The sequence below is a fragment of the Theropithecus gelada genome, chromosome 7b (genome assembly GCF_003255815.1).
Source record: "Theropithecus gelada isolate Dixy chromosome 7b, Tgel_1.0, whole genome shotgun sequence".
Lineage (NCBI taxonomy): Eukaryota > Metazoa > Chordata > Mammalia > Primates > Cercopithecidae > Theropithecus > Theropithecus gelada.
In genome coordinates, this window is record NC_037675.1 from 4,351,775 (window position 1) to 4,375,753 (window position 23,979).

General features: G+C 41.4%; 1 protein-coding gene across 4 annotated transcripts in view; it reads right to left on the reverse strand.

Moving 5' to 3' along the window:
* BLM (Bloom syndrome RecQ like helicase) overlaps positions 1 to 23,979 on the reverse strand; it is a 107,155-nt gene that overhangs the window by 19,266 nt on the left and 63,910 nt on the right. For all 4 annotated transcript variants that reach the window (XM_025392647.1, XM_025392645.1, XM_025392644.1 and 1 more), the window contains 5 exons: positions 16,179 to 16,285; positions 13,889 to 14,049; positions 8,528 to 8,723; positions 4,723 to 4,913; positions 80 to 227 (listed from right to left, as the gene is read on the reverse strand). In XM_025392647.1, the coding sequence (XP_025248432.1) occupies positions 80 to 227; positions 4,723 to 4,913; positions 8,528 to 8,723; positions 13,889 to 14,049; positions 16,179 to 16,285 (803 nt within the window). The remainder of the gene's footprint in view (positions 1 to 79; positions 228 to 4,722; positions 4,914 to 8,527; positions 8,724 to 13,888; positions 14,050 to 16,178; positions 16,286 to 23,979) is intronic.

Here is a 23,979-nt window from a genome sequence, read left to right on the forward strand (position 1 = left end):
TTTCTATTTACTTGTAATAAATTCTTTAGATGCTCAATTTCAATTGACGTAACTCAAACATTCAAAACAGATGACTTACCCAAGAAAATGTCAACCAGCATATTCATAGTAAATCTTCCAGAAGGACCTACATGTTTTATATTTCTCGTTCCTTGTGATGAACTACGTTCTTGAACAAATCTTATAATACTTTTCACATCATCAGTCACATCTCTTGTTTTATAATCCTGTGAATAAAGAGAGAATACTTTCTGCTATAATTAAGGTAACAATGCCTAGATTGCTAGGGTTTAATATTAACTATGGTAGATTCATCATAACCCATTTCCAGAGCAATACCAAGACTAAAAACTACTAAATTTCAAATGTTCATTCTTATCTAAGTTCTAGAACAATTACCACTCTATGTTGTTACTGTTTCACAGAGATACAGCTTGTCTTTCAACTACCTGATAGCACTCTGTGGGTAGATGTTTAGCTAATGATAGGCTGAGTGGCATGGACCAACCAACATATATAACATACAGACACACACGCACAATTTAAATCCTTCATACCTCCTAGAATAGTGCTCTGTTACATACTGGGTGGCAACCTGTGGGATGAAAAATACTGTCCAGCCACGTATATCCACGAATTCTAACCCCTCTGGGGTCTTTGGTGCCACAGTCAATGCTCTTTCATCATCTCCTATGAGTTTCCTTTCTCATTTCCTTCAGCTATCCCCAAACTTTGCCCACTTTTTAGAGCCCCCATTACTAGATGACTTTTTGCCTTCCTCTCTCCTAGTTCTCTCTACCAGCAATACTGACCACTCACAAGTGTAAAAAGTTGCATCATGCTTGGTGCTTGTGTGCATGCAGTTCTCCCTACCTTCTAATCCTTGTCATTTGCACACACCAATAACCCGGAGATGAATAGGTTTCTGGTCTTACACTAACAACTGGAAGCAATTCTGAAGCCCTATCTAGAATCATTGAAAAAAGTACCCTGTCACTCCATTCCTACCTTAATTTTTTTTTTTTTTTTGAGATGGAGTTTCGCTCTTGTTGCCCAGGCCGGAGTGCAATGGTGCAATCTCGGCTCCCTGCAACTCCCACCTCCCAGGTTCAAGCGATTCTTCTGCCTCAGCCTCCCAAGTAGCTGGGGTTACAGGCACCTGCCACCATGCCAGGCTAATTTTTTTGTATTTTTAGTGGAGATGGGGTTTCACCACGCTGGCCAGGCTAGTCTCTAACTCCTGACCTCAGGTGATCCGCCGGCCTCAGCCTCCCAAAGTGCTGGGATTACAGGTGTGTGAGCCACTGCACCTGGCCACCTACCTTAATTGTTGGTGACTGGGTATATAGAGCTGATCCTACTTTGACCTTTTGGTTCTTGATCTCCTCTGCTCCAATGATCCTGTCCTCCACATACATCAGCCACTCACACTTCCTACCTTAAGCTTGCTAATAATGGCAACTCCTTCATTCTCAGAAGACCACATCATATCTTTCTAACTCATGCCATCTGGTATTCTGACTCCAACAATCCCCTGGGAATGCCCATCTGCTGACCCTCACCCTCAGATGTCCTCCTAACTCAGCTGAAATTCCACAGTCAATCATTATAATCACTACCTCTCATAGAGCGTCAGCTCTCTTGCCCTTAGGTCACTTCACCATATTACCTGGCAAAACATAGTGGACCCAATTCTCCATCTACACTATCCCTGTACCTATGTGGCTGAACTTGGCATTTTCACAGTCAATACATGGTCACAAAGCTCGAATGGACTGTTAATGCTATAGGCAATCATTATCTTTATACTTCCCTGCCTATCATTCCTCCATTCTCTCACAACAGAAGTCAGCAAACTATGGCCCAGGAGCTGGATGCCTGCTTTTGTGCATAAAATTTTATTGGAACACAGCCATGGAAGATGACTGGAAAATCCGTGTATTTATTGTTTATGTCTGCATTTAGCCTACAATGGCAAAGTTGTGAGTCGTTGTGACAGAGACTGTGGCTGCAAAGTGTACAACATTTACTCTGTGGCCCTTTAAAAGCAAGTTTACTGACCCCTGTCCTAGACAACTATTTCATACTTTCTCCCTTCTCTTCTGTCCCTTCTCTTATCCCAACTGTCAGCTAATGGCCATGCTTTAAATATCACCCATGTGCCATCTCAGTCTCTTTTCAGAATTTTTGAATCTAATATGTAACTCAACATTAGATTCCCAATTTAGGTAACCCAAACCAAACTCCTGATCTTCTCTGCCAACCAGCTTTCTGCATTGTAGCCAAGGAAAACTCCACCCTTCCAGTTACTCAGGCCTCTAGTTACTCTGGGACTCTAGCCCTGAAGTGACTGCTCTGGCTCTCCAGCACCTCTTCCTCTCGCTGGCTCTTAATCCTGCTCAGCCACATGGGGCTCCCTTGCTATCTCTCGAACACACCAGGCACACCGCCACCTTAGGGCCTTTGCTCTAGCCAATGTTTCTTCCAGGAAAGCTCACATCCAGAGAGCTGCCAGCTAACTCCTTTCTTCAAGATTTTGCTCAGCTCCCATCTTCTCAATGAGACTTCCAACGACCACCCTGTCTAATACTGCATACTGTACTCTACCCATTCCTCCTGTCTCTTTACTCTGCTGTGTCATTCACCACAGTTCTTATCCTTTCACATATATTTATTGTGTATATTGTTTGTAACTGGCCTCCCTCTGCTGGAGTGTAAGCTCCGCAAGGGCAGGGATTTTAATTTTGTTTAGTGATGTATCCCAAATTCCTACAACAGTGCCTGTTACACAGCCCAACAAATATCTGTTGAATGAGGGAAGTGATTAGCAATGTTTACGGGATTGCGTGGGGTGGGAGGAGATGGCATGAATTTGCCAATTCCACACTGAAAGAGATGACCCTTTGCTCTGCCTCGTGCTCTGTCTTTTTTGTTTTGTTTTGTTTTTTTGAGTCGGAGTCTCACTCTGTCGCCCAGGCTGGAGTGCAGTGGCCGGATCTCAGCTCACCGCAAGCTCCGCCTCCCGGGTTTACGCCATTCTCCTGCCTCAGCCTCCCAAGTAGCTGGGACTACAGGCGCCCGCCACCTCTCCCGGCTAGTGTTTTGTATTTTTTTAGTAGAGACGGGGTTTCACTGTGTTAGCCAGGATGGTCTCGATCTCCTGACCTTGTGATCCGCCCATCTCGGCCTCCCAAAGTGCTGGGATTACAGGCTTGAGCCACTGCATCTGGCCAGTGCTCTGTCTTTTTTAACTATACTTACTGAGAGTATTAAACATTTTTTTTTTTTTTTGAGATGAAGTTTTGCTCTTGTTGCCCAGGCTGGAGTGCAATAGCGTGATCTCGGCTCACTGTAGCCTCCTCCACCTACCAACTTCAAGCAATTCTCCTGCCTCAGCTTCCCAAGTAGCTGGGATTACAGGCATGGGCCACCACGCCTGGCCAATTTTGTATTTTTTCAGTAGAGGCAGGGTTTTACCATGTTAGTCAGGCTGGTCTTGAATTCCTGACCTCAGGTGATCCGCCCGCCTCGGCCACCCAAAGTGCTGGGATTACAGGCATGAGCCACCGTGCCCAGCCAGAGTGTTAAACTTCTATGAACACATGTATGTCAGTCTCCACTCTAGTCTATGAATTGGTCTACACCATGTTCACTTGTGGCTCTCCAGCATCTTGCACATATAAGTTTAATACTCCCAGATAGGTAAATAATATACCAAATGTGAAAATGCTCAGTAAGCAGTAAGATACAGTAGACATTAAAATGTAGAATTACCATAATAGGTAAATAGGTACCTAATGATTGAATTTAACAATTCCCAAGGGTATTTTAGGACAGATAATAGTGAATTTATCCACAAGCACTTACTGTTATTCTTTATAGTTAAAAAAAAAAAAGAGTAATGTAGGCTGGGCGCGGTGGCTCACACCTGTAATCCCAGCACTTTGGGAGGCCGAGGCGGGCGGATCACGAGGTCAGGAGATCGAGACTATCCTGGCTAACACGGTGAAACCCCGTCTCTACTAAAAATACAAAAAATTAGCCGGGCGTGGTGGTGGGCACCTGTGGTCCCAGTTACTTGGAGGCTGAGGCAGGAGAATGACATGAACCTGGAAGGTGGAGCTTGCAGTGCGCCAAGATCGCGGCACTGCACTCCAGCCTGGGCGACAAAGCGAGACTCCGTCTCAAAAAAAAAAAAAAGAGTAATGTCATTGATTTGAATTCAAACATACAGTATGCTAGTTATTATTCTTTTGAGAATGAGCTCTTTTAGTATATTAATTAAATATTAAAAAAATTAAATACTAATACATCAATTTAAATATATTTAATTTAATCAATTAAAACGTTAATATAATGTAATATATTAATAACATCAATATATTAAATTTAAAATATTCTACCTGCCCATGTTGAATCTTTTTGGGTGTTTGCATATTAATATTTCTAAAATATTTTGTAATCATCAGTGCACATATATAAACTCAATATTTTGGATATGCAGATGTCCAGTATATTTTTTAACAGGGTTCTAATTATAAAGAAAAGATACTGCATGAAATTACTTTTTAAATGTTTCCATTCCAAATTACTACTGGAAGGAAGCTGTCTTTCCCCTGTTAATCTGTCGGAGACCACCTTTTGCAATCTAATTTGTACCTACATTTTTAAAATTAAAAAACATTTTAATTATAAATAATTTTAAAACTTTTTTTTTTTTACCTTTGTTTTACAGCAGTTATCACAAGAAACATCTGGGTGTTTCTTACAAAAATCAGGATTAAATCCATTTTCACCAAAATAGGCCAAAAGCTGTATTCTCCTGCATTCCGTTATATTTTCACAGTAATGTACCATGCTATACAAATTATTGAAATGAGTTTCTCTTGTATGATGGTTTCCATCTTTTTCCACTGAAAGAGATGAAGAGTATAGTAAGACATACTTACAGGGGAAAAATAGAGAACATCACAGAAATATTTAGAATAGATTCATATAACTTTAAATATTAAATAAGAAAATTACTGTTAACAGCATTATGTCAACATGGCATTCTATATTATAATTAACTGAGTATTAATGTTCATCCTCAAGATTTTAGTATTATAGGAATAAATGTTAGATTTTTTTTTTTTCAAATCTTCATTATCCCCAATGATGATGGTTTGACTTATATTTGCTGTATTTATCAGTTGAGCATGTACTGAACTGAACATCCCGAGGAAGCAGAGCCTGAGATTATGGCAGTGGCCATGCACTTCTCTGAGTATCTGAGGTCAAAGTAGTTACAGCAATGGTTCCAAAATTGTGCGCCAACAAGCCCTGGGGTGCTGTGGTGAACTCACAGAGACAGAATATTTTAAATTTAAGGGAAACACAGCAATGCCTAACATCTGTTGAACATCACCCAAATTATTAGCTTGAGGTAGTTAATGGTATTAACATTAGATTGTGCTACATTCCTATTAGCAATATCTTATCTTTGCAAAGCTGGGTTTTTGGTAGTTGTTATGATAAAAAGAAGAATCTCAAGAAAATCAGTGTGAAACAGGAAATGAGGGTGGCAGTGTCTGATTTGATTCGAATGTGTGAGAACAGCAGTGGCATACTTTCCATCAGTAAGCAACTGTCGTTACTTAAGAATTTTAACACCAGGTATGGTGGCTCATGCCTGTAATCCTAGCACTCTGGGAGGCCAAGGTGGGCGGATCACCTGAGGTCAGGAGCTCGAGACCAGTCTGGCCAACATGGCAAAACCCTGTCTCTACTAAGAATATAAAAATTAGCTGAGTGTGGTGGCACGAGCCTGTAATCCCTGCTACTCAGGAGGCCGAGGCTGGAGAATCGCTTAAACCCAGAAGGTGGAGGTTGCAGTGAGCTGAGATCATGCCACTGCACTCCAGCCTGGGCGACAAGAGCGCAACTCCATCTCAAAAAAAAAAAAAAAAAAAAAAAAAGAAAGAAAAAAAATAATTTTTAAAAAATATTATTTTTTCTTCCAGTTTATGAGTATTTCCCCCCCAAATAGTTGCTGTCATCAGGACTTAAATATCTATTAAATTGTCTGGGCCTAAATTTTTTTTTTTTTTTTTTGGTCTTGGCCTCCCAAAGTGCTGGGATTACAGGTGTGAGCCACCATGCCTGGCCATGTTTGGGCCTAGCTTTAATATAGATTAAAAAAACACACAAATGGGCAAACCAAGTGTAAATATTTCATTTTCTTCACTGAGAATCACTTTGGTATAGTGCAAGGAACATGGACTTTGGAATCAGATGCACTTGGGTTCTGTCAGGGCTCTACCATTTACTAGTTTTGCATTTCATTTTCCTCCTCTGTAAAATGAGGAAAGCAAAGGTCTTATCTCTGAGGGTTATTGTGGAGATGAAATTAGTTGATGATGTATGTAAGGCATTTAGAATGGCACACAGGAAGTGCTAAATAAATACCATCTATAATAATTACCATTGTTATACTACTACTACAACTACTCCTATTGCTCCTGCTACCTCAGTGATCTTGGGGAAAAGTTACAAAACCTTTCTGAAGCTCACTTTTTATGGGAGTACCTCTACATCACAAGTTAGTTGTTTTGAACAAATAAGGTAATGAGGTGATATATGCAGCGTTGGGCACAGTGCTTGGTAAGTGCCATTTCCCATGCTCAGTACTTCTGCCAGAGTTAATTTAAAAGTGGTCTTGGCTGGGCACGGTGGCTCATGCCTGTAATCCCAGCACTTTGGGAGGCTGAGGCAGGCAGATCACTGGAGGTCAGGAGTTTAAGACCAGCTTGGCCAACGTGGTGAAACCCTGTCTCTACTAAAAATACAAAAATTTGGGCCAGGCACGGTGGCTCAAGCCTGTAATCCCAGCACTTTGGGAGGCTGAGACGGGTGGATCACGAGGTCAGGAGATCGAGACCATCCTGGCTAACACGGTGAAACCCCGTCTCTACTAAAAAATACAAAAAACTAGTCGGGCGATGTGGCGGGCGCCTGTAGTCCCAGCTACTGGGGAGGCTGAGGCAGAAGAATGGCGTGAACCCGGGAGGCGGAGCTTGCAGTGAGCTGAGATCCGGCCACTGCACTCCAGCCCGGGTGACACAGCAAGACTCCATCTCAAAAAAAAAAAAAAAAAAAAAAAAAATTAGCTAGGCGTGGTGGCAGGTGCCTGTAATCCCAGCTACTCAGAAGGCTGAGGTAGGAGAATTGCTTGAATCTGGGAGGCAGAGGTTGCAGTGAGCCGAGATCACGCCACTACACTTCAGCGTGGGCAACAAGAGCAAGACTCCGTCTCAAAAAAAAAGAGCAGGAAAAAAAAAAGTGGTCTCAAAAGAAATACATATATTTATGAAATATATTTAACTCTCACAACCCAGGAGAAAAATGAGCAAAGAATGTAATAAAATTCTAAAATGTGCATTCACTTTCACCCAACAAGTTAAAGTTTAGAAATTTATCCTATGAGGCTGGGCGTGGTGGCTCACGCCTGTAATACCAACACTTTGGGAGGCTGAGGTGGGCAGATCACCTGAGGTCAGGAGTTCGAGACCAGCTGGGACAAATGGTGAAATCCCTGTCTCTACTAAAAATACAAAAATTAGCTGGGCGTGGTAGCACATGCCTGTAATCCCAGCTACTCTGGAGGCTGAGGTGAGAGAATTGCTTGAACCCGGGAGGTGGAGGTTGCAGTGAGCCAAGATTGTGCCACTCCAGCCTGGGTGACCAAGTGAGACTCGGTCTTAAAAAAAAAAAATTATCTTGTATAAATAATTGCAAAAATGCCCAAAGATATTTGTATAGGGATGTTCAATACTGCATTGTTGATAACAGTGAAAAACAATAAAAAAGATGTAGTAAGAGGGGACTAGTTTAATAACCATGGAATAACCACACTATGGAATTCTAGGTAGTCAGGCTATATGTATTCATTGGAATAATTACATCCTATTGTTGACTGAAAAAAATCGGGTCATTATATAATTCCATTTACATTTTAAAAGATGTGCATTTGGAAAAGGTACATACCAAATACAAGATATTGCCTGCCTCTAATGGGAGAGGATGAATGAGACAAGACAGACTATGGGGTGGTGGGGAGGGGTTTAGCTCGATTGATTGTGTTTTCTTTCTTAACCCAGATGGTGGTATATGACAGCTCATTATTTTCTCCTTTTTATCTTCCTGCATGTTTGAAATATGTGTTACATGCAAGAATGCATGCAGAAATTGGGTCTGAAAGGATACAAAGGAAACCAATAACTAGAGTTATTTTTGGGGCAAAACTATAAGGCATAGTTTGTAAATTTTCTGCCTTGTACACATCTATATCATTTCAGTTTTACATAATAAGTACTTACCACTTTTATAATAAAAATGAACTAAAATAAAATTGCCAATCTGTATAAACACCTCTATTTTTCTACGATTATTTAAGGAAAACTGGACCAGAAGTACCACAATAGCAGGAGTAGATTACTATCATGAGACCAAAGATGATAGAATGTCTCTGCAGTGGAGCCCAGCTTACTTATTATAAGTCTTTTCAGTCTGGTCACATCATGATAGGTATAGAAAAGCAGGCAGTGAGATATTTCCCCATCTCTTCCAGCTCTGCCAGATTCTTGGTAGTAACCCTCCATAGATTTAGGGAGAGATGCATGAATCACAAATCGCACATCCGGTTTGTCAATCCCCATTCCAAATGCAATTGTCGCACAGATAACCTGATATAAAAGCAAAAGCTTATTAGATTCATAAAGCACAGACTTGAAGGAACATTTTTAATAACAGATGCTTCTAAAAGCTCTATCATTTGTTTACTTTAAAATGCACACTACATAACAACCTAATATCTTAACTTGGTCCCACTATTTAGTATAACTGATATGGGTTTTTATATTGATAACCTGCAATTCCATTAAAACCCAAGAAGGTAAAGAGAAGCTTAGCATGGCAGGCACTTTCTTGTATGACTCGGCATTCTCGTGTAAGAGAGCCAGAATCAACTGCAGTCAGCCCACGATGTGCTGTCACTGTTCTCTGTTTTTGCTACTGAGGTGTGGGGGGTGTTGTTCACACAGTCATGATATCCAGGTCACTGATCATAAGCAACATGTTGCTCAGGAGCTCCAGGGTGTTCCCAGGGCTCCTCAGAGGTCACTGCTGCTAGTTCCTCAATGGCTCAGGAACAATGCGTTCTTACCTGCTCCACTGCTTATCATCAGTTTTCCCAATGGCACCAGCTGATCACACACCAACTCCTTCGATTCATCAGCTGATTTCAAGTCAAAGCTTGTACAATTTTAATGGAAACTCATGTGGGTAAAAGTCTGAGAGCTACTTATACCAAAAAAAGGAAAAACACCAGGAACTGTGGATCTTAGCCCATACAAATTACTTAGTGGAAGCAAGGTGATAGTTCACTCTCAGGAGCTTGATAAATCAGTTTTCAAGGATATCCATTTCAGTTGCAAATTTAGGAGCTATTTAACCCAGACCAAAATGTTATATCTCCAGGCAAAATTACATTTCACAAATAAAACTGCAAGTTTTTTTTTAGCACTTAAAAAAATGAATTGCTACTGCAAGAACAGTATTTCAAAGGCATCTGAAGTATCTGGCAGGCAGACTGAGGCTAATGACATGATTTCAGTAACTGTGAGTACCAGCGGAAGGAACTGCAAGCTCTGGAGTATGTGGACAATAAAGGGGTACATTTATCAACACCAGGAATGGCAGTGAGTGGCCTGTGCTCTCGATTAGTCATCCATCTACATTTATGGCACTCTGATCAAAGGCAAATCTCCTTGGAAACAGAAAGACTACTGTAGCTTCTAGTGATGGAGAGCAGGTGGAGAGGCTGCACAGCAAGATGTCAGCCGAAAGGTCCGGAAGCATGACCCACAGGGTTCCATGAAGTCCAGGTGCATCTCCCACTATCAGGGCGGGCACAGGGCTGTGAGGCACTGCCTGCAGCCTCCAGGTGAAGATGCAATGCTGCCAACTCTTTCTGAAAGCTCTTATTTCTTGAAATTGGGAAAAGTGGCTTTAATTGTGATTTCCTTTTTTATTTCTGTGCTTTTAAAACTTCAAACCACATCATTCTTTGTGAAGAATAATGGCCAAGTTTTATTCTATTTGTTAGATTCTCATGAATCTAACAAGATCAAGTCTGTCGAGCTGGTGTAGGCTAATATTATATTCTGACTGTAAGGATTAATTAGTCTGAGAGCAGAAATAATTAGATTTTTATAAACCCCTATTTTTAAACCATATTTTTCATCAAAGTTATATGTATATCTCCACTGTAGATTATTTATACTATATATAACAATTTAAAGCACTTGAAAAAAATCTTTTTTTTTTTTTTTGAGAGTCTCAGTCTGTTGCCCAGGCTGGAATGCAGTGGCGCGATTTTGGCTCACCACAACCTCCACCTCCAGGGTTCAAGCGATTCTCCTGCCTCAGCCTCCCGAGTAGCTGGGACTACAGGTGTGCACCAGTATGCCAGGCTAATTTTTGTGTTTTTTTGTAGAAACAGGGTTTCACCACATTGCTTGGGCTGGTAGCGAACTCCTAGGCTCAAGTGATCTTCCCCCCTTGGCCTCCCAAAGTGCTGGGATTACAGGTGTGAACTACCATGCCTGGCCCTTTCCTGAAAACTTTTTCCTTATCATACATTGTTTTACATGTTTTCTGGTCAGTTCTGTCCCACTGATCTGCCTATAATGTATTGCAAACTAGTGTTCCTGCGTTATTAGTTGTTTTGTTTTTTTTTTCCAAACTCTTATTTTCACTTGAATATTCTTCCAGGCAAACTTTAGAAAAAGTTTATCAAAGGGGGGGGGGGGGGCGGAAACACAGGCATTTGGGTTAAAATATAAACTAATTTGGGAAGACTGAAATCAGTATTTCAGTGAAGACAAATCAGTGATATATTTCTGAACTTTTTGCATATCTGAAAATGACCTTTCATAATGAGCTGGGTATGAAATTCTTCAGTCCCAGTCTTCCTTCTTCCAATTCTGAAGACAGTCTTCTATTATTTTTGTTATATATTTGTTATGTATTTATTTATAACGCACTTATCTGTTTCAATTATCCTGCTTTCTTGCTTGGGTACACTCACTGTTCTTAGGCTGAATCCTTACCTCCTTTTGTCAACAAAGATAATTTCTACCCCCATCCCCTTTTAATCTCTTTTTTCCCTTGCATTCTCAAGTTATTCACTACATCACTGATTCTATTGTCTCCACTGAGTCATTCCATTTGTGTCTTAATATATAATTCTGCTCTTAGTTTTGTTTTTCTTATTTGGATAAACCGAATTTTTCTTTCTTTTTTTTTTTTTGAGATGGAGTCTCGTTTCTGTTTCCTAGGCTGGAGTACAGTGGCATGATCTCAGCTCACTGCAACCTCCGGCTGCTACGTTCAAGTGATTCTCCTGCCTCAGCCTCCCGAGTAGCTGGGACTACAGATGCCCACTACCTCATCTGGCTAATTTTTGCATTTTTAGTAGAGAAAGGGTTTCACCATAGTGGCCAGGCTGGTCTCAAACTCCTGATCTCAGGTGATCCGTCCACACTGGCCTCTCAAAGTGCTGGGATTACAGACGTGGGCCACTGCACCTGGCCATAAACTGGATTTTTATTTCTCCCTTCATCTCACCCTGTGATCTTCTTATGGAAGTTGTTGCTAGTTCATGTATTTCAAGTCTTCTTATATCTTTCTCAGGATACTAAACTGATATCCTCTAAAATTTTGTTTTCCCAGAGAAAACAATTTTGAGAGGTATTTTTCCTCTGAATCTTCAAAGTAAATACTTTTTCCTACACCAAAACTTTTCATTGGCTTCAAGTAATTATTAGTTGTTTTGCTCAAATTCATCCTTACATTTAGAGGGATCTATCCAAGGCTGGCATTCATCACAATAAGAGATGCCTAAAGTATTCTCAGTATTTCCTCCCCACCCACCTGGGTGATGGAAAATTTCTCATCTCAGAAACAGATGCCCAATATTGTTAGTTACTAGGGAAATGCAAATCAAAACCACAAAGAGGGCCAGGCACAGTGGCTCACACCTGTAATCCCAGCACTTTGGGAGGCTGAGGTGGGCGGATCATGAGGTCAGGAGTTTGCCACCAGCCTGGCCAATATGGTGAAATCCCATCTCTACTAAAAATACAAAAATTAGCTGGGTGTGGTGGCACATGCCTGTAGTCCTGGCTACTTGGGAGGTTGAAGTAGGAGAATTGCTTGAACTGGGAGGTGGAAGTTGCAGTGAGCCAAGATCGCGCCACTGCACTCCAGCCTGGGTGACAGAGCAAGACTCTGTCTCAAAAAAGAAAAAAACCCCACAAAGAGATGCCATTTCCCACCCACAAGGATGAACACATTAAAAAAGCTGGACAGTAAAAAATATTGGCGAAGATGTGGAGACACTGGCACCTCATACATTGCTGGTGAGAATGCAGAACTGCAGAGCCACTTGGAAAAGCAGTTTGACAGCTCCTCTAAAAGTTAAAGAGTTGCCATTTGACCCAGCAAGTCCACTCCCAGGTGTCTACCCAAGAGAACTGAAAGCATATGTCCATGGAAAAACTTGTACATGAATGCTCACAAAGCCATTATTCATAGTAGTCAAGAAGCAGAAACACACCGGGGATGGTGGCTCACACCTATAATTGCAGCAATTTGGTAGGTTGAGGCAGGAGTATCACTTGAGTCCAGGAGTTCAAGACCAAGCTGGACAACACAGGGAGACCTCGTTTATACAAAAAATAAAAAAATTAGCTGGGCATAGTGGTGCACCTGTGGTCCTAGCAACTTGAGAAATGGAAGGATTGTTTGAGGTATGGTCTGGAGTGAGCAGAGGTCATGCCACTGCACTCCAGCTCTGAATGAAAGAGTAAGACTTTGTCTCAAAAAAAAAAAAAAAAAAGAAAGAAAGAAAGAAAGAAAGAAAGAAACAAGCCAAATGTCTAACCAGCTGATGAGTAGATAAACAAACTGTGTTATATCCATATAACAGAATATTATCTGACCATAAAAAGGTATGAAGTACTTATATATGCTAAAATATGGATAAATCTTGAAAAACTTATGCTAAATAAAAGCAAACAGACTAGGCAAGGTGGCTCATGCCTATAATCCCAGCAATTTGGGAGGCTGAGGCAGGTGGATCACTTGAGGCCACGAGTTCGAGATCAGCCTGGCCAACATGGCAAAATCCTGTCTCCACTAAAAATATTAAATACAAAAATTAGCCGGGCATGGTGGTGCGTGTCTTTAATTCCATCTACTCAGGAAGCTGAGGCAGGAGAATCATTTGAACCTGGGAGGTGGAGGTAGAAGTAAGTCGAGAGCCCTCCACTGCACTGCAGTCTGGGAGACAGAGCGAAACTCTGTCTCCGGGAAAAAAAAAAAAAAAAGAAAAGTTACAAAGACCACATATTGTATGATTCTATTTACATGCAATGTACAGAGTAATAAACTCTAGAAACAGGTTAGTAGTAGTTAGTAGATTCGTGGTTTCCTGGCATTAGGGGGTGGGGGAAGCGAGTGGGTATGAGGTTTCTTTTTATGGTGATCGAAAATTCTGGAATTAGATAGTGATGATGATTGTACAACTTTGCAAATATAGTAAAAAGTACTAACTTATTTGCTTTGAAAGGATAAATTTTATGATATGTGAATTATATCTCAAGCAATACTTTTTTATGAAAGAAAAAGCAACATTAGAAGTATCAAAGGAAAATCAGTTTTTAAATTTCAGTCTTATTTTGATGTTTACTACCTTCAAGGTAAAAGTTTGCATTCTACACATGCATGTTTGGTTATATGCTATAAAATATTATTTCTATTATTTGTTTATCTTTAAAAATGTTACCTGACAGCCATCCTGATTAATCCACTTCTGTTGCACTTCATCTCTGGCAGAATCACTGAGGCCAGCATGGTAAGCAAGAGCAGCGAGCCCATCTCTCTGTAATGTGTCGGCCATGGTGTCACATTCTCGCCTGGAGAGGCAGTAAATTATCCCTGAGTCATCTGCCAAGAAACCAAGAGTACTGAGAAACAAGAATTTTTAACATAAACAACAACACAATTTACACTATGTTTTTAGAAATACATGAACCATAAATAGATCTCCCATAGTGTTCTTATACTGCTGGAAGACCACACACGTGAATAATTCAAGCAAGGAATTCATGTGCACTGGAAATGAGATGTGGCTTTTCATCCTGTTGCTGCTAATGACTCGTGAGTTGGACCTGGACGAACTCTGGGTTCTACTTCACACTAGATACATGTGGGCATCAAAAAGCCACCCTTGGTCGGGTGAGGTGGCTCCATGCCTGTAATCCCAGCACTTTGGGAGGCCATGGAGGGCAGATCATTTGAGGTCAGGAGTTCAAGACCAGCCTGGCCAACATGGCGAAACCCTATCTCTATTAAAAATACAAAAAAAATTAGCCAGGTGTGGTGGTGGGCGCCTGTAATCCCAGTTAGTTAGGAGGCTGAGGCAGAAGAATCACTTGAACCTAGGAGGCAGAGGTTGCAGAGAGCCAAGATTGTACCACTGTACTCCAGCCTGGAGATAGAGCGAGACTCAGCCTCAAAAAAAAAAAAAAAAAAAAAAAAGCCATCCTTGCAAAACTTCAAACTTGAAAAATCACAAAGATTTTAATAGCAACATTAGGGAAATAAGTAAAGGGAACTGTGAAATAAAATATACTATAACTATCAAGTGTTTTCTAAATTTTTAAAACACATGGGAAAATGCTCATGATATAAAGTAGATTAATACTGGAAATTAATAATATGATAACAGTGATTTTGCTCATTGAATGATGTTTGTCTTTTGTTTCTTCTTTTTGTTGCTTTCTAAATTTTCTTTTTTGTTTTTTGAGACAGTCTTGCTCTGTCGCCCAGGCTGGAGTGCAGTGGCACGATCTCAGCTCACTGCAACCTCTGCCTCCCGGGTTCAAGCAGTTCTTCTGCCTCAGCCTCCAGAATAGCTGGAATTACAGGTGTGTGCCACCATGCCTGGCTAATTTTTATAGAGGTGGGGTTTCACCATTTTGGCCAGGCTGGTCTTGAAATCCTGACCTCAAGTGATCCACCCACCTTGGCCTCCCAAAATGCTGAGATTACAGGTGTGAGCCACAGTGCCTGGCCATCTAAATTTTCTTTAATGAGCATGTATTATATTTATTATTATGTGTGTGTGTGTGTTTTTTTTTTTTTGAGATGGAGTCTCACCCTATCACCCAGGCTGGAGTGCAGTGGCGTGATCTCGGCTCACTGCAACCTCCGCCTCCCAGGTTCATGCCGTTCTCTCGCCTCAGCCGAGTAGCTGGGACTACAAGGGCCCGTCACTACACCCAGTTAATTTTTTTGTATTTTTAGTACAGACGGGGTTTCACTGTGTTAACCAGGTTGGTCTCGATTTCCTGACCTCGTGATCCTCCCATCTTGGCCTCCCAAAGTGCTGGGATTACAGGCGTGAGCCACCACGCCTGGCCATGTGTGTTGTTTTTAGAAATGGAAATTAAAAGATATTAAAGGAAAAGTCATCTCTCTGTGACTGAGCCAAAGGTCTAGATATACACGTGAAGCTATTGACATTAGCTGCCTGAAAGAGGTGGGCCTGAGCAGGGAAATCACTGACTTTTTCTTGGTGGACCTCTACTGACTGATTTGTCCACACAAACATATATATTAATTTCTAAAAAATAAAATAGAAATACCAAAAATATTCTCCATGGAAAAGTGGAAAGGGGGTTACATGGAAAACTACTATGAATTCAGAATCTCATTTTAGTTAGTAAAACTCAAAGGCAGGCAGGCTTGGGACAAGGAACTAAAACAAAAAGCTGTATAATTCAAACACTGATTGAAGCCTCAGGAAAGACATTGAAACCAAAAGTTATAATACACGTGTGCAGGAGGGAGTATTTAATATATTTTTGTTAGAATTTCTTGTTATCAAACCAAACGAGATTTTACAATTTCCAGAATTGAGAGAGTTGCAATAGTCTGCTCTATAAATAGCAAGTTAGTGCTGTCATAATGCAAAAAGGAATGTTTAATATGCAATTTTATATATCCTATTGTGGTACTAAAAAGACATTTATTTGTTACTTCTAGACAGTTAATCACATGGCTGTACTCACATGGGTAGTGTTTTCTGATCCATTCTAGGCAGTCAAATGCCACCTTTTTAGGCTTTTTCGGTAATACATAGTATTTCAGATTATGTCTGTTAAAGCTCATGCTAAACCTAAAAAAGTCCCAAACATAAAATTTAGTTATTATGAGAAAGTATAACTTTCGGTATTGTTATAGACTACATGTGTCCCCCTAAAATCCTAACCCCCAATGTGATAGTATTAGGAGTTGGAGCCTTTGGGAGATAATTAGGTCATGAGAGGTGGAGTTATGAATGAGGTAAGTGCTCAAAAATAAGCAGAGACCTCGCTGGCTCTCCCCACCCTCATATGTGAGTATACAAAGAGAATACTGCCATTTACAAACCAGGAAGAGGGACCTCATCTGACATGGGATCTGCTAGCATCTTGATCTTGGACTTCCTGGCTTTCAGAACCATAAGAAATAAATTTTTGTTTGAGCCACCCAGTCTACAGTATTCTGTCATAGCAGCCCAAGCTAATATCAAGTAGTTTGTTTTTTTTTTTTTTTTGAGACAGTCTCACTCTGTCACCCAGGCTAGAGTACAGTGGCGCGATCTTGGCTCACTACAACCTCTGCCTTCTGGGTTCAAGCCATTCTCCTGCCTCAGCCTCCCAAGTAGCTGGGATTACGGATGCCTGCCATCGCGCACGGTTAATTTTTGTATTTTTAGTAGAGACAGAGTTTCACCGTGTTGGCCAGGCTGGTCTCGAACTCCTGACCTCAAGCAATCCACCCGCCTCAGCCTCCCAAAGTGCTGGGATTACAGGCATGAGCCACCGGGCCCAGCCTATCAAGTAGTCTTCAGTTGAATACTGTCATTAGCAGCTTACATAATAGAACACTGAAATGGAAGTTAGGCTAAGGGTTAAAGAAAAAAATGGTGATAAAGAGGGAATGTTTATGGGACTAGATGACAAAAAATTAGGATTGTAGAAGAGAAAACACATAGAAAAGACAAAGTAAGCAGGAGCCCAGTCTCTTGACTCCAAGATGAGGCTGACTATAAGCAGAGATGGTTAGAATATTATTTAAAATATTAAGGAACTCATACAGGAAATATACATTTTTTTTTTTGAAACGGAGTCTCGCTCTTTGGCCCAGGCTGGAGTGCAGTGGGGCGATCTCGGCTCACTGCAAGCTCCACCTCCCGGGTTGAAGCCATTCTCCCGCCTCAGCCTCCCAAGTAGCTGGGACTACAGGCGCCCGCCACCACACCTGGCTAACTTTTTATTTTTAGTAGAGACGGGGTTTCACTGTGTTAGCCAGGATGGTCTTGATCTCCTGACCTCGTGATCCACCCGCCTTGCCCTCCCAAAGTGCTGGGATTACAGGCGTGAGCCAACGCGCCCGGCTGGAAATATGCGTATTTTTAGGCCATCAATATTCCCAAATTTTGACCAGGTACTCAAGCTCATTCAACCCGCAGCCCGCAGGCCACATGCAGCCCAGGGTAGTTTTGAATGTGGCCCAACACAAATTCATAAGCTCCCTTAAAACAGTGAGATTTTTTGCAATTTTTAAATAAAGCTCATCAGCTATTGTTACTGTTAGTGTATTATTATTATTTTTTTGAGAGGGAGTCTTGCACTTGTCACCCAGGCTGGACTGCAAGGGTGCAATCCCAGCTCACTACGACCTCCATCTCCTGGATTCAAGCACTTCTCCTGCCTCAGCCTCCTGAGTAGCTGGGATTACAGGTGCCCGCCACCACGTTCAGCTAATTTTTGTTATTTTTAGTAGAGACGGGGTTTCACCATGTTGGCCAGACTCATCTCGAACTCCTGACCTCAGGTGATCTGCCCACCTCCGCCTCTCAAAGTGCTGGAATTACAGGTGTGAGCCACCGCACCCAGCCAGTTAGTGTATTTTATGTGTGGTCCAAGACAATCCTTCTTCTTCCAATATGGCCCAGCGAAGCCAAAAGATTGGACACCCCTGGGATATATAAAGAGCTAACTGCAGGATAGCAGAAGTTGCTAAAGCCCTACTGATCATGGTCACTTTATTTTTGTTCTTGACCCCAAATAAAATGTGGCTAACTCTGAGACAGATGGGCTCCTCCTCTTCCTCTGATCTACTATTCTTGTCCCATTTCCTCCCTCCCACTTCCTCAGTGAGCTTGTTCTCTCCATTATCTCCTCTTTTGTATTTTCAGTCTGTTCTGTGAATTTTTCTTCTGTCTCTGAATATGTTCTAGGACCACCCTTTCCAACAAAAGCCTCTGTTGATCTATCTTGTAATCAACTTGTCTCTTTTCCTCCAATGGCAAGTTTCTCAGAAGATACTTATGTTCCCAACCAACTAACTACACATTCAATTTCAATTATCATTATTTTCTATTCTCAATTTTGCCTCTACCATTCTACCAATTTTTTTTTCCAAGGCTTTTAAAACTAAAGAGAGGTGACAGAATTGTTATAGGGTCCTGCCCTCCAGGTACCTCCACTGCTCCACATTTCAACTATATCCAACCCACAGGAGGAGAGAGAACACTGTGGAACATGGTAAGGATAGAGCACAAAGACATCTCCATGCCTGGGTAGACAGAAGAAAAGATCATAAACTGCAGTAACCTGTGTCGCGGGGGCTGCCTATATACAGGATCAGAGGAAGAAAAGATGAGGAATAAAACCACTGGCTTTCTGTTTTTGCATCTAAATCCAATTAGATGGGCCCACACAATAGGCAGCAGTGATCTTGCTGCATTTGGTATATGCAAAGATGGGTCTTCTTTCAGACTTCACTCTCTCTGGCCTCTCTGTATTCTACCTTTTTTTTTTTTTTTTTTTGAGACAGTCTCACTCTGTCCCCCAGGCTGGGGTGCAGTGGCATGATATCGGCTCACTGCAACCTCTGCCTCCCAGGTTCAAGCAATTCTCCTGCCTCAGCCTCCTGAGCGGCTGGGACGACAGGCACTCACCACCACGCCCATCTAATATTTCATATTTTTAGTAGAAATGGGGTTTCACCATGTTGGTCAGGCTGGTCTTGAACTCTTGACCTCAGGTGATCCTCCCGCCTCAGCCTCCCAAAGTGCTGGGATTACAGTTGTGAGCCACCGCGCCTGGCCTGTATTCTACATTGTTGGCTACCCTTAATGAAAATTCTCTATTATGTCTTACAACTTTATATTCCCATGGGATTTTCTCCCTTGCATCTCTGGTTTCCCCACTTCCACCTCTTCTTCCTTTGCTCACTCCTTAAGTGAGAATCACCCCACAGACATCTGGCTCTCTTCTCTTCTCTTCCATCATCTCCTTCAGCACTCTCACTGCCTTAAACAGCACCCAAATTTCAGTCCCATGTGTCCCAGCTTTTGCCCTCACCTTAGACCTCTTTTCAGAGTCCTAAACCACATTTCAATATCTTTTTAGACCAGTGGTCTAAAATTGGGAAGCATACATTCCTAGGGGTTCACAAAGACTTTCTGTGTATACATGAGCAAAGATAGTCTTAAACAAATTCAGACCCTCAATTTTCGCATCCCTTGGTTTCCCACGGGGGATTGGTTCTAGGGCCTCCTCGGATACATAAATCCAAGGATGCTCAAGTCCCTGATATAAAATGGTGTAGTATATGTATATAACCTATGCACATCCTCCTGTATATTTTAAACCATCTCTAGATTACTTATAATACTCAATACAATGTATTAAATAAATGCCATCTAAATAGTTGCTACACTGTACCGTCAGTAATTATGTAACACTTTTCTTCTGTCATGGCGGCAGGATACAGCAGAGTATGCCTACACATCCCTTCATTCATGTGGACACAGCATAGCACTTGGTGCTCAGCAAATTTGAATCTTGCATTTTGAAACTTTCAGAAACTATTTTTCTTTCAACTGTGTTTGATATACAGTTGGGTGAATCTGCAGATGCAGAAACTGTGGATACGAAGGGCTGGCTGTCCTTTTCCCTAAGACTGATCTGAGAATGCTCCCACAGACAAGACATTCTGGCCAGGGGCGGTGGCTCACATCAACAATCTCAACATTTTGGAAGGCAAAGGCAAGAGGATCACTTGTGCGCAGCAGTTAAAGACCAGTTGGGCAATAAAGTGAGACTCCTGTCTCTATTTAAAAAAAAAAGACATCCTGGCTGGGCTCGGTAGCTCACGTCTGTAATCCCAGCACTTTGGGAGTCCAAGGCGGGCGGATGACAAGATCAGGAGTTCGAAACCAGCCTAACCAACATGGTGAAACCCTGTCTCTACTAAAAATACAAAAACTGGCCAGGCATGGTGGCACATGCCTGTAATCCCAGCTACTCAGGAGGCTGAGGCAGGAGAATCCCTTGAACCCGAGAGGCGGAGGTTGCAGTGAGCCGACATCATGCCACTGCATTCCAGCCTGGGCAACAGAGCGAGACTCTGTCTAGAAAGAAAGAAAGAAAGAAAGAAAAAAGACATCCTGCTTGTTTCACCTTTCCCATTTTTCCCTTTTACAATTGTCTCACTTTCTGAAAACAAACAAACCAATCCTACTTTTCATCCATTCTGAATTTTACCACTGTGCACTGTTTCAGGATGTAAAAACCTCCAGGACACCAAACAAAGCAAATTGAAATATAGTATGGGTGTAGGTGAAATTTTCTTTAATTAAAGCACTAGAAATCCTTGGTAGGAGGGCCTCATATCTTTAGGTGTTTTACTTATTTCTGTTAAGGGTGAAGAGTAACTAGGAACAAAGTATTTTGGCCCTTATTAGGATGTTCTGAATTCAGATATACTGAGAATAAGGCGGTGGGAATGAAGATGGCCTTCACTTCATGATGTTGTTTCTTTCATCTCTATAATCACAGAATGCATTACCCTGAAAGTCTTTGAGACTACCATTAAAAAATACTTTGATACCACTTCTCTTATGACAGCATTTCTTTGCAAAAAACACCTAGAGTCCTTTTAGTGCTTGAAAAGGAAGAATGTATAGCAGACTGTGGCAAAAAAGGTAGTAGATTTAAGAACTGTCTAGGAATACAAATGATAAAGAAAATCTTAAAATTTATTTGACTCGATTTGGAAATGGTGCATGAGTCTCCCCACCGATAGGAATGCTATTGTGACTAGGCACAACAATGGCCTTATTGCTTTTTCCCACATTAAAAAAATACACTTTATTTTCAGAAAAGTGTTTTATTAATTTAAAAAAATCTTTGGGTCAAAAAGAGAGACAAAAACAAGCATTGGGGAGGATATGAAAAAAGTGGAACCCTCATACATCACTAGTGAAAATGTAAAATGGCACAGCCACTTTGGAAAACAGTGTGACAGTTCTTTAAAAGGTTAAACATAGGCCAGGCACGGTGGCTTATGCCTGTAATTCCAGCACTTTGGGAGGCCGAGGCGGGCGGATTACGAGGTCAGGAGTTTGAGACCAGCCTGGCCAATATGGGGAAACCCCCATCTCTACTAAAAACACAAAAATTAGCCGGGTGTGGTGGTGCACACCTGTAGTACCAGCTACTCAGGAGGCTGAGGCAGAAGAATCACTTGAACTGGGGAGGCGGAGGTTGTGGTAAGCCAAGATTGCACCACTGCACTCCAGCCTGGGTTAGAGTGAGGCTCCGTCTCAAAAAAAAAAAAAAAGGAAAAGGTTAAACATCGAGTTACTATATGACCCAATAATTTCACTCCTGGTGTATATACCTAAGAGAAATGAAAACATATGTCCACACAAAAATTTATACATGTATGATTATACTAGCATTATTCATAATAGTAAAAAATAAAAATGGAAATAACCCAATATCAACTGATGAATAAATAAAATGTCATATACATATACAATGGAATATTATTCACCAATAAACCATGAAAACATTATATTAAGTAGACAGTCACAAAAGATCACATACTGGATGATTCTGATTCTGTTTACACAAGATACCCAGAGCAGGCAAATCTATACATAGAAAGTAGATTAGTGGTTGCCTAGGGCTGGCAGGGTGGAGATGTGAGGGGAAAAGGAGATTGAACTGTAATGGGTTTGGGTGTTTTTGGAGGGTGATGAAATGTTCTAAAACTCTGGCAATGGTTGTACAATTCTGAATATACTAAAAACTTTGAATTGTACTTTTTAAATATGGGAATTGTATGGTATGTGGGTTATACCACAACAAAGCTGTTACTAAAAACATCTGGCATATGATCTGAATTTCTTAAAATTTGTAGACACAATTGAAAAAGCTCAGAACTGTTTACCAGTTAATTTAGTCAAACAAATTACTTTTACTAAAAATAATAAAAATGACATGAGATTAGAACATAAAGTTGTAGATCACAAATCCAATTAAAACCAAGACAACTATCTCTTCTGCAAAAGGACTGTGGGTAACTAACTAAAAGCAATATTTACACAATTTGTTATAATGAAAAAGTTAATAGACCCCTGGAGTTTATTACATGTAACAAATCTTACTCTGCCTGTTGGAAAATAAGATGTTTGGAATTACCAAATATCTAGTTACAGACAGTTCCCATCAACTGATGAATGGATAAATAAAATGCAAAACACTCATACACTGGAATATTATTCAGCTATAAAAATGAATGAAGTACTGACCAATGCACCAACATGGATGACCCTTGAAAACTATGCTCAGTGAAAGAAGCCAGGCACAAACAAGAGGGAAAGGATGGGGAGCAGCTGCTAATGGATACCAGGTTTCTTGCTGGCGTGATAAAAATGCCCTAAACTTAGATATTAGGGATGGTTGTACAATTCTGTGAAAATAGCAGCTGCTCCCCATCTTCTCAACTTAGATATTGGGGATGGTTGTACAATTCTGTGAAAATACAGAAAAAAACCAACCTACTAAATTGTACTCTTTAAACGGATGAATTTTATAGTGTGTGAATTACATTTTAATAAAGTTTTCTTAAAAGTTAGATTCTATTGTTTCTTGTCTAAGGTTCTGCTGGATATTACCATTAAAATGGTAAATATTATCATGTTTGAGGTGTCAAACTCATGTCTTTTCAAAGTGTTGTGTGAGGAAACAAAGTCAACTAGAGCTCAGCTTGCTGCTTTTGGAATTGACAATAGTTGTCATGTGATGTATACTAAATAGTTAATGTGAATTGAAAAATGAGCCGGGCGCGGTGGCTCAAGCCTGTAATCCCAGCACTTTGGGAGGCCGAGGCGGGCGGATCACGAGGTCAGGAGATCGAGACCATCCTGGCTAACATGGTGAAACCCCGTCTCTACTAAAAATACGAAAAAAACTAGCCGGGCGTGGTGGCGGGCGCCTGTAGTCCCAGCTACTCGGAGGCTGAGGCAGGAGAATGGCCTGAACCTGGGAGGCGGAGCTTGCAGTGAGCGGAGATCGCGCCACTGCACTCCAGCCTGGGTGACACAGCGCGAGACTCCGTCTCAAAAAAAAAAAAAAAAAAAAAAAAAAGAAAAATGAGGCCAGGTGCAGTGGCTCACGCCTAATCCCAGCACTTTGGCAGGCAGAGGCGGGCAGATCACCTGAGGTCAGGAGTTCAAGACCAGCCTGCCCAACATGGCAAAACTCCATCTCTACCAGAAATACAAAAAATTAGCTGGGCGTGGTGGCAGGAGCCTGTAATCCCAGCTACTCGGGAGGCTGAGACAGGAGAATCACTTGAACCCAGGAGGTGGAGGCTGCAGTGAGCCACTGCACTCCAGCCTTGGTGATAAGAGCAAAACTCCATCCTCCCCTCCCCCTACTCAAAAGAAAAGAAAAATGAAGTCAGCCAGGCATGGTGGTATGTGCCTGTAGTCCCAGCTACTCAGGAGGCTAGGGCAGGAAGATC